The sequence below is a fragment of the Miscanthus floridulus genome, chromosome 7 (genome assembly GCF_019320115.1).
Source record: "Miscanthus floridulus cultivar M001 chromosome 7, ASM1932011v1, whole genome shotgun sequence".
Taxonomy (NCBI): domain Eukaryota; kingdom Viridiplantae; phylum Streptophyta; class Magnoliopsida; order Poales; family Poaceae; genus Miscanthus; species Miscanthus floridulus.
The window spans coordinates 27,772,813-27,783,805 of record NC_089586.1 but is presented as its reverse complement, the minus strand read 5'-3'; the positions used below and the strand labels follow the sequence as shown (position 1 = coordinate 27,783,805).

General features: G+C 46.4%; 2 protein-coding genes across 3 annotated transcripts; one reads left to right on the top strand and one right to left on the bottom strand.

Moving 5' to 3' along the window:
• Positions 1–621: 621 nt before the first annotated feature.
• On the top strand, positions 622–5,387 carry LOC136466763 (lycopene beta cyclase, chloroplastic-like). Of its 2 annotated transcripts, none has more exons than XM_066465267.1 (2): positions 622–2,301; positions 5,373–5,387. In XM_066465267.1, exon 1 carries the CDS (start codon positions 808–810, stop codon positions 2,284–2,286), a length of 1,479 nt encoding a protein of 492 aa, XP_066321364.1. In that variant the 5' UTR covers positions 622–807; the 3' UTR covers positions 2,287–2,301; positions 5,373–5,387. The 2 variants fall into 2 exon arrangements, with proteins under 2 accessions (XP_066321364.1, XP_066321363.1); XM_066465266.1 differs by lacking the exon at positions 5,373–5,387 and adding an exon at positions 2,660–2,762.
• LOC136466762 (protein STRUBBELIG-RECEPTOR FAMILY 8-like) lies at positions 2,837–9,268 on the bottom strand. The gene is made up of 16 exons (XM_066465265.1): positions 8,790–9,268; positions 8,528–8,660; positions 7,930–8,001; positions 7,786–7,851; positions 7,634–7,705; positions 7,458–7,529; positions 6,317–6,388; positions 6,164–6,229; positions 6,026–6,091; positions 5,618–5,946; positions 4,888–5,141; positions 4,306–4,577; positions 4,091–4,226; positions 3,847–3,986; positions 3,594–3,750; positions 2,837–3,331 (listed from the first exon to the last, which is right to left on the bottom strand). Exons 1-16 carry the CDS (start codon positions 8,875–8,877, stop codon positions 3,173–3,175), a joined length of 2,154 nt encoding a protein of 717 aa, XP_066321362.1. The 5' UTR covers positions 8,878–9,268; the 3' UTR covers positions 2,837–3,172.
• Positions 9,269–10,993: the final 1,725 nt, after the last annotated feature.

The following is a 10,993-nucleotide window of genomic DNA, read 5'->3' as shown; positions in this document are numbered from 1 at the left end:
TATGCTACGCTAATTATTGTATGTTTGAACTATAGTAAAAATTTTGTACTCATTGGACTATGTATAACTTAGTTATAGATAAATTCCAATTAATTGCAGACAAAATTGGATTTTCCAATTAATCTAAAGCTACAAAAAAAATTTGTACTAAAGCATACTGTATTAAATATTCATTGTGTAGATCTACTCATGTGGAGTCCAATAAAATTAGATTTTTTATTTTATGATTTTTCTATGATTTACTATGATTTTTCAAAAATTCACCGAAAATAAAAAAAGAAAATTCAAAACTGTTGACACTGTAGCAAACCACCGTTACGGTAGCAAACCCGCTGTTACTGTATCAAAACCGCCGCTGAAAAACCGCCCCGGTGGTAAAATAGACGGTTTTGGAAAGTTCAGGGGGTAAAACAGACGGTTTCATAGTTGGGGGGTAAAGTAGACCAAGTATAAAAGATGGGGGTTGAAGTAGACTTTTTCCAATAAACATACCTCACTCTAAAAGTCACTTGTCACATGCTAAAAAAATCCAAGCATGTTGTTTCAGTTTCAACGGACTAGACTACCCTTGACGAGTTATGCCCCATGTGCATCTACCATTGGTGATCCATATGGGACATATACCAGATTTAAGGGAAAAAACAACATTCACAAAACATTTGAGGGGCTTGGGTGAAGAATGCCATTGGAATTGGATCGACAGTGGTGCCCCCACTGAAATCAGCTGCAGCTGCAGCTTATCACCACCGCCTCAGGCTCAGGATTGCACGGCTCCACCGCGCTCGAATTCCCCCCACCTCCCTCACCATGGCCGCCACCGCCATCCTCCTCCGCACCCACCACCACCCCTGCAAGCTGCCGTCGCCGCAGCCCGCGCCGCGCGCGTCCGTAATCTGCCGCGCCGCGGCGGGGACGGCGGGGCCGGCATCGGCCGCGGCGCTGCGGTCCCTGGCCCCGCCCACGCGGCCGGAGCTGCTGTCCCTCGACCTGCCCCGCTACGACCCGGCGCGCGCCCGCCCCGTGGACCTCGCCGTGGTGGGCGGCGGGCCCGCTGGCCTCGCCGTGGCGCAGCGCGTGGCGGAGGCGGGCCTGTCGGTGTGCGCCATCGACCCGTCCCCCGCGGTGGTGTGGCCCAACAACTACGGCGTGTGGGTGGACGAGTTCGAGGCTATGGGCCTCACCCACTGCCTCGACACCGTCTGGCCGTCCGCCTCCGTCTTCATCGGCGACGGCCGCGCCAAGTCGCTCGACCGCCCCTACGCCCGCGTCGCGCGCGGCAAGCTCAAGTCCGCCATGATGGACCGCTGCGTCGCCAACGGCGTCGTCTTCCACCAGGCCAAGGTCGCCAAGGCCGTCCACTACGACGCCTCCTCCCTCCTCATCTGCGACGACGGCGTCGCCGTCCCGGCCAGCGTCGTGCTCGACGCCACGGGCTTCTCGCGCTGCCTCGTGCAGTACGACAAGCCGTACAACCCGGGGTACCAGGTCGCCTACGGCATCCTCGCCGAGGTGGACGCCCACCCGTTCGACATCGACAAGATGCTCTTCATGGACTGGCGCGACTCCCACCTCCCCGAGGGGTCGGAGATCAGGGAGCGCAACCGCCGCATCCCCACCTTCCTCTACGCCATGCCCTTCTCCCCCACCAGGATCTTCCTCGAGGAGACGTCCCTGGTCGCGCGCCCGGGGCTCGCCATGGACGACATCCAGGAGCGCATGGCCGCGCGCCTCAGGCACCTGGGGATACGCGTCCGGAGCGTCGAGGAGGACGAGCGCTGCGTCATCCCCATGGGAGGGCCGCTCCCCGTCCTGCCGCAGAGGGTGGTCGGCATCGGCGGCACGGCCGGGATGGTGCACCCGTCAACGGGCTACATGGTGGCGCGCACGCTTGCCACCGCGCCCATCGTGGCCGACGCCATCGTGAGGTTCCTCGACACGGGCAACGGCATGGGCGGCCTGGCAGGGGACGCGCTATCCGCCGAGGTGTGGAAGCAGCTGTGGCCAGCCAACAGGCGGCGGCAGAGGGAGTTCTTCTGCTTCGGCATGGACATCCTGCTCAAGCTGGACCTCGAGGGAACGCGCCGGTTCTTCGACGCCTTCTTCGACCTGGAGCCGCACTACTGGCACGGTTTCCTGTCATCCAGACTCTTCCTGCCGGAGCTCTTGATGTTCGGCCTCGCACTGTTCGGGAACGCCTCCAACACGTCGAGACTGGAGATCATGGCCAAGGGCACCGTGCCTCTTGGCAAGATGATTGGCAACTTGATACAGGACAGAGATGGGTGAGGAGGGCTTAGGAGGGTATGTATACATACATTTCTCACCTGAAGATCTGATCTCCATTGGATCTCTGATTTTGGCATTGATGATGCTCAGCTCAGTGTATTTACGATTTGCAAACATGGATTCACAAAACACAGTTAGCGACAGCAGTTTAGGACCTTCTGTCATATATAGGAATTGCTGCTGCAACGCTACTTTAGTATGGTGATTACAGACAGTCATACTTGAGAGCTGTATAGTTGCAATTGCACATTGAGGGATGTTGTGACGATCCACGTATCAGATATCATGGTCTTCAAATAAAAGACCAAATTACCGACAAAACATGAAACTGACAGTTGTTGCATCTTATGATACCCCGTTCTTCATGTTTCAGGAACATATCGAAGAACAAACCGAACTGTTCTTGTTCCAGGAACTAACGGAAGAACATGAGGTAGGAACTAGACTTGGCTGATCTGAGAGGTTAATCATTTATACCATAATACCATATAGGTTGGAAATCAAAGCAATCTATCCGGTTATGTGAATGGCTGTAGTGAGGTCTGAGAGATTTCTGCCATTAAAACTTAACAGAGCACTAATCATGTTACATTTCGATTCCTTCTTTTCTACCAATAATCAGCTATACACCACCAAAGATTTGAGCCTCAGACCCTCAGTTTAGATACAGCAGCAAGTATACTGACTGGAAAATGGGACGAATGTAGAAGAATGAACAAAGTTGAACAATAGGTACCAAAATTATCTTCTCAAACTCATTCGATCCTGAATTGTTGCGATCAGCTCGAGTTCTCCAAGTCATATATGACTATACGAGTGTTTCAGATATCTTCCTTGCAAATTGAGCCTCCCAACTGCTTTGCGCTTGTATCATGGAAGCACTTGCTTAGAAGGAAAGGTCTCTCAGGTCTCCTTCTCGTTCTGGGGCTCTGTATGAAAACCCTAGCTCTTCTCCTGATTGCCGCCTTACTATGCTAGCCCTCTGCATCAAGCGCACGAGTTGCTGGACAACCTCTGACATGGGTGGACGGAACTCTGGCTCAGGCTGCAGAAACAAAAGACATAAAGCATCCTTAGTATGTTTCCTTAAGGAAAAATAGGAGCCCAAATGAACCGATAAAACTTTACGGTGAAGGATTTTACGTGGTTAAACACCCAACTAAATAGTAGACTCGAAATATTAACAAATTTGGCACTATTCTGCAAGACAGTTTCTCTACGAATGATTTTTTAAAAAGAATTAAGGCCACCATGAGAGCTTGGCCATTACAGATCAACATGACATGTGTCGCAAATCAAGAGTATACCTGAACGCAGAGTGCAATTATGTCTGCAAAACGAGAGAGTGATTTAGCTGGGTACATTCCATTTAATGCTGGATCAACCATCCTAGCAAGTGCATCAATATCATGAAGCTGAGGGGTAGCCCATCTAACAAGAGACTGTTCTGACCTCTCTCTGGAACTGCAATAAACATCCAAAGGCTATTTCAACTTCTTACAAGATGCAACGAACCAGGATTGGATACAAGCTAGATTGGATACAAGCTAGATCACATACCTGTCTAGTGGCTTCCGCCCTGTCAATACCTCTAACATTACCACTCCAAAACTGTACACATCGCTCTTTACAGTATAAATGCCAGACATGGCAAACTCTGGGGCGCTATAGCCAAATGATCCAAATACTTCAGTTGAAACCTGCAGTGACAGGCCAATCAGTTAATCCATGGACCAAGTAGAAACTACAGATTCCAAAAATGGGTATTTGAACAACGTCAGTAGAAGAGATGCGTGTTACTTGCCTGTCTTTCAGTATTTGGTGTCAAGGCAGCAAGTCCACAGTCAGATAGGTGTGGATTATGCTCCTCATCTAGTAGAATGTTTGAAGACTTAAAATTTCTATGAACAACAGATGGCAAGCACACCTCATGCAGGTACCTACAAGAAAATTTGAAGACGTTATATGCATCCTCTGCCATAACCTTGGAGTACAAAGTGCACTACAGTTCAAACTTACTCAAGTGCTCGAGCAGTGCCTAGTGTTATCCTTACGCGGATGTTCCATGTAAGCTTCCTGCTCATTTCATCAGAGAAGTGCAACATATCATGCAGTGTTCCATTTCCAATGTACTCATAGACAAGAAGCCTTTGCCCATGTTCAGCACAATATCCTGTCAATGGCGCGATGTTTGGATGCCTTAGCCGTGACATGCTCGATACAGCCTCAAGGAAATTTTCTTCTTCCTGTAAAGAAAGTGTGGCGCTATCTATCTTTTTAACAGCGAGAACCTGTAATCATAACATAGTAACACACAACTCAGGTGCAGTACACAGGATGACTAACAAACAACTGTCGTGCAGAGGGTCTGAAAAACCATGTATATTCATAGACCACTACCTAAATAAACAACAAAAGTACAAGGACTTGGCCTCAAAGCTATATCATTTATAAAGAATGTAACAAGCCTAATCTATTGATAAATGACACTACACATATTCATAATGCATTAGAATAGATTGCAATTGAGTATTAGCAAGAAGGGTTGCGATAAAATACACCAAATATATAGATTTTGATTTTACTAGAAGCACACTGTACCTTTCCATTTGGGAAATCAGCCCTATAAACACGACCAAGTGAACCCTCACCCAGAAGAGAATCTTGACAGAAACTATTAGTAGCAACTTGGAGAGAAGCAACAGTATAAGGTGTTGCGGTTATGGGGACCTTTGTCTTTCTCATAGAACCATTTTTACCGTAAACTCTCTCAGGAGTTATTTTCTCAGGAGGTGGGAGTTTCGCAGTTGCTATAGACGTATCTTCAATCTGCTCTGGTATTTCCCTGCTAGAAGCTAGAAAACAAAAACAAAGAGAATAGTGCTCTGGTATCAACTATCAAGCGACCAGAATATCAGAGTTATGTAATTGTGCTCTCTTCTGGTTGTAATCTTCAGAACAAGAAACCTGATATCCTTATAGCTAAATGAGGCAATTACATATATTCATAAAAATCCCATGTTTTCCAGTTTTCTGCCATTGTATTATGTCTGTCCTAAGTCCTAACTATGCTGATCTTGAGACAGTGCATGCAAAGGGAGCAAATTCCAATTGTTCAAGCTCTGGTCATAATTCAAGTACAATAAATGTTTAATCGTCACCAATGTCTTCAATTAGTGGTTTCCAGATCAATCAAGCAGTGGTAAGTCAAAGGTTACCTCAATTAGTGGTTTCAAGATCAATCTTAGTTAACTGAATAATCTATATTCATCTAGCATCAACCAAGAAGTGTACTGCAACATGACAATATACAGCATACAAAGTGCCATACCTCTCTCAATGTTTGCTGCCAGAGGACCTACAAAATCTTTTGATTCACTGCTGGCATCATCAGTTCTTTTCCGAGCATTGCACATGCAGCATACCAAAAGCAGAAACACACATAAAACAGCAACTATCGATCCAGCAATTATGCCCACAAGCGGGCCTGTCCCAAGGCCTTGTTTCTTGTTACTTTGAATGGTGGGGGTTTCTGAACCTTTAGGAGCATCTCCTGGCCCCTGAGGACGCTTAGGACGATTCCGTGGCCTTTGAGGGGGCGGTGGCATAAAAGGTGGCGGTGGGGGAGCAGGTCCATTGGCAAATGAGTTCCCTTCAAGTCTGATTGCATTTACAGCAAGTAATTAGAACCCAGCAACGACAATTTCCATAGAAAAGTGAACTAAGACTTGGAACATACGTTAGATCTGGAATGGAGCTGAATTCTTTTGGTATCCAACCGCTGAAATTGTTGTTTGCTATGTTTCTGTTTAAAAAAGTTATCAGTTATCAAGCAAGCATGAATAGAAGTCGAACTATTGTCTGACGGTTCACTTACAATGTAGTAAGGCTTAGCCCACGGAGAACATTGACAGAACCCGTTAACTGATTGTTTTGCATATAACTGCAAAGCGGGTAAACATGAATCCATCATCATTGAAAAACTAATGCAAAGTAGAAGCTTTCTTTGAAGAGATTGTTTAATACTTACAGACTTGAAAGATTTGATAAAGAACCAATAGAACTGGGAAGATCCTCTGTCAATTTGTTGAAAGATACATCTCTGTCAAGGAGTACAAGTTGTATAAGATAGATTCAAGAAACCAAATGGACAGCATGTTTTGTTGTGTCAAGTAAAATGTTACTTCTTATGACCATTATAAATGTTAAATTTTCCAGGGAACAATTGCATGTACTCCTAGCCTTAAAGTCTTTATCGGAAGACTGTCTTTATACTTTTACGACTAATTCAGATCCTCCAAAAATTCAGGTTATGGAAAAAAGTATATGATCCATCTGATATAGGGATGTCGGTTTTGTATGGTACAAGAACATGAAATTATCTGAAACTCCAATTCTAACAGCCATGTAAATCGGTCATGTTTTCATCTCCTGGTCAACTTCTACATCTTAGTTCTCCCTATGGACTATGAAGCAAACTGGCATTCTATGGAGCTTTACACAAAGATCTGAAGAAGAAACAAGGGCATCAGATGGTTTATATGAAAGCAAGTGAAAGGTAATGTTGCAAAAGGTATCTCAAAGGTGTGATAATGGCAAGGTTGCCTAAGGCCATCTCCAGTGAGCAGTGTAAAGCGATACATCATCCCGCGTGGCAAGGCAACGAGCTGATTCAATCACTAGAGGACATCAAACCATGGAAGGGAGAGAACAGTCAATGAAACATATGCATTGATGCATTGATTCATAGCAAGTAAAGAAATGGATCCATTAACTGTTTGGCAGAGCTGGAGCAGTGCACATCATGGGTCTAGCCCCTGGCCTCTGCAAACCAATTCCTTTTATTTGTTCTTTGTTCATGGGGGATGAATCAGTTTGGTTGTACAAGGAATCTAGGCATACATGTCACGCGGGTGAGCGATGGTTTATGCAACCACTGCAGATGCCCCAATGACACACTCAGTTCTTTTCCATCTGTGTTTCCAGAGGGGAAGCACATTCATTCTTAGTCGATGTCTTAGGATTCAAGAAAAGGCAACTACGTCGTTCCTAATGCTACATTTTACAAAACACAAATCATCTGCTCATTGGTCATTGATGAAAGAGGGGTGGTGTAAAATTAATGAGGTAAAGGTAAGTCTTGTAATGAAGGAAGGATAAGAAAATCTTACAACTCTGAAAGTGAATTCAGGCTTCCAAATAGATCACCCAGTTGCTGAGAAAGTGAGTTGTGACTGAGATTACTGCATGAAAAGTTTCAGTGAATTATACTTTTCCAGCATGATCTAACAGTATATGGTGCAAACAAAAACGTAAAAAGGTAAGGTTGCACTGGTTAGCAGCTTACAGGTATTGAATCGAAGACATATTTGATATAGAGTATGGAAGGTTGCCATTGAAATTGTTGCTACCCAGATTCCTGCATCACCAATCACAGTCAAACGCCAGAGACTACAGAACAAATATACTAGGACTCTAGGAGGGACACAGGGCACATACAGATTAATGAGATTAGGTGGCAGCTGGTAAGGGATTGAACCATGCAAGTTGTTATTACTCAAATCTCTGCATGTTATGAAATTGTGGATCAAAACGGTGATTATATAGGGGAAAAAAAGACTACAGACAAGTTGCAGCTCTCACAGTGTTTTCAAAGAGAACAGGTTGGAGAGTTCGTATCCCAGAGAACCATCCAGCCCTACCCCTGGAAGCTTGCTGCATATTATGACAGAAGAAACGCAGAATTGATGAGCATGATGTCTTTTCATGTCTAGGAATCTCCATAGCCACACAAGTAAATAAATGAGTTCAGACACCAATGAACGAAAAAATCGAAGAAAGAAGCAAGTGAAACAGCAAAGAAACATCAATTTGGATTGTATCACAGATTACTAATCCTAAATTGTCATTACTTATTACTAGCATGAATGCATAGATGAACAAATAAAACATAATGCTAATAGTTCGATGCCCTTGTGGTACCGTCTAAACTTGAGACTAGCACAGACAACATCATTACATCAGGTGCTCCCATTCTACCAACTCCCACAAGCCACAAACTTAAAGTACAACAAGGATCAAACACCGGGAACCAGCCAAAAAAGCCATGGTCATTTCCATCGCTGAACCCACCTAATGGTAAGGGGAATCATGGAACTGAAAAGGCAATCAATCTACTACACGGTGATGCAAGATACCTATCAACAAGGTTCCTTCGATGTGGGCGTTCACGGGATCTTACATTTCGGTGACGCCGGCGCCGGAGCAGGTGACGCCCTGCCACGCCGCGCCGCAGGGGTCGCCGCCGCTGGCCGACCACCCAGCCAGCTGCGACGGGCTGTTCCAGGAGGTGTAGAGATTCCCCAGCGCCGCGGCTGCAACAAAGAACCGAACCGTTATTAATCGCACGCAAAAACAAGACAGAAAGGAAAACCCACCACGCCACCCCCAAGAAACCAAGAACCCCAGCCGGAACCGGGAGCGCCGCCGCCCAGGGCTCTTACCGTCGGCGGGGTCGGTTTCGGCCCCCGCTGGCGCCGCCGCGAGGGCAAGGAGAAGGCCGGTGGCGAATGCGGCGGCCAGCGCCTCCATGCTTGGCCTGGTCCCCACACACTTTCCCTCTTGACCTTTCTCCCTCCGCGGCGAAGACTGCTGCTTTCCTCGGTTGCTTATCCCCTACCAGGAGGACACGGCCATGGTGTCCAGCACGGGGATCACCATGGGCCGCACGGCGGGCGGTTCACCTCTCTCTTCTCCGCTGGTTCACTACCAAGGATGACTGACAGCTAGTAAGAACCAAGAAAGGAAGCACGCAAGAAACGGCGGATGCCACGGCTGCTCCGGATGCGGCGTGGTAGGGATGGTGCCGGTAAAAGACAGCACTTTTTTTTAGCTCCCCCTCTTAAATGTCTGTTGGGTTCTGGGCTGCTTGCTGTTCTTGACTCGCTCGCTCTCACACAGACACTTTCTCTCTCCTCCTCGATGCACAGGAAGGAAGGTGCTTTTGATCCGGTAAATTAATGCGGGAGCAATGGGAGTAGGTGGAAGGTAATGAAGGACCCGTTTAGGGGTGTTTGGTTTCTACGAGCCCTCTTAAAATAAATATACAATTTGTTCGTTTGCTCGTAAACGATCGTAAATTTTCAGCCAGGAACACTGTTTTTCTCTCACACCAAACCAGCCAGCAGTAAATAATCCACGATACGATACGGCCTCCCGAACAGGCTAATAGATTAATTATGAAACTAATTACATAAGTTGTGACTAATTTGTGAGACGAATCTTTTAACACTAATTAGTCCATGATTTGACAACGTGATGCTTACAGTAAATATGTGCTAATGACAGATTAATTAGGCTTAAAAAATCGTCTCGTAAATTAGTCTCTATCTATGTAATTGGTTTTGTAATTAATATATATTTAATGTTCTTTATTAGTATTTAAATATTCGATGTGACATAAATTTTAGGAGCGACTAAAGAACCAAACACCCTCTTAGTGTGGCTCCTGACTTCCGCAGCTCCACCAGCTAAACGGGAGAAAATGGATCGGCTTGGCGTCGAGAGCCGCTGGAAAATCCACTGAGAGGAGAGGAGAGAGAGAATTAGAGCCAGAAAAACAAACTTTTCCTAGCTCCGTTCGGTTGTCGTGGGCCCCACACAGGGCGATGGGTGTTTTTGCCCCGACCGAGCCGTGTGGGCACGCGAGGCCGTCGCCGTCGCACGGGCGCGAGGTCGCCAGAGCTCTGTGCGCGAGGCCGTAGGAGGCGGGCGGCGTGGGTCCGTCGGACGCCGGGCGGAGGCACAGCGCTGTGGGCGGAGAAGCGCGGGGAGGTACGGGACGGAGGGCGCGTGGAGGAGGGGGCTGGCGTGGGGGAGGACACGGCGCTGCCGGTGGACCGTAGCCAGGAGCGCTCCCAGGCGTAGGCTGTGGCGGGATGAGAGCGCGGCCTCTAGAGGTTGAAGATGCGAGTGGACGTGCGGTTGCAATGTGAGCGTCCGGATAAGGTATAGGGAAAGAAAAGAAAAGAAAAGAGGAAAGAAAAGAAAAAGAAAAGGAATAAGAGTATTATGGAGATTTTACCCTGAATCTGCAAGCATATAACAGACACGAGGAGTTGTTCAGCCAGGGGCATTTTGGACATTGTCCCTATCTTAGCCATTTCTAACAGACATGAGGAGTTGTTCAGCCAAACGGTTTCACAAAATAGTTCCAGCTCCATCAGAAAATCTACTCCAGCACAAGATTTAGAGCCAGAGCTGTTTTTAGGAGCCAGAGCCCTACCAAACGGGCCTGAAGTCCGAGCAGAGCCTGCAGAGGCCACCAACAAGAAAGATATATGCTGAGGCCTTTAATTAGTTTCTCCCCTAAAGTTTACACGATGTTTTATCGAATGTTTGGACACATATATGAAGTATTAAATATAGACTAAAAAATAACTAATTGCATAGTTTGTAACTAATTTGCGTGACGAATCTTTTAAGCCTAATTAGTCCATAATTTGACAGCGTGGTGCTACAGTAACATATGTGTCAATGATAGATTAATTAGGCTTAATAAATTCGTCTCGCGGATTACCGACGAATTCTGTAATTTATTTTTTATTAGTATGATACCCGATGTGACACCTTAAAACTTTATACCCTGGATTTAAATAATGCCTGATTGATGCTTTTGCTAATGGTGGACTGTAGACAAAAGTTTATA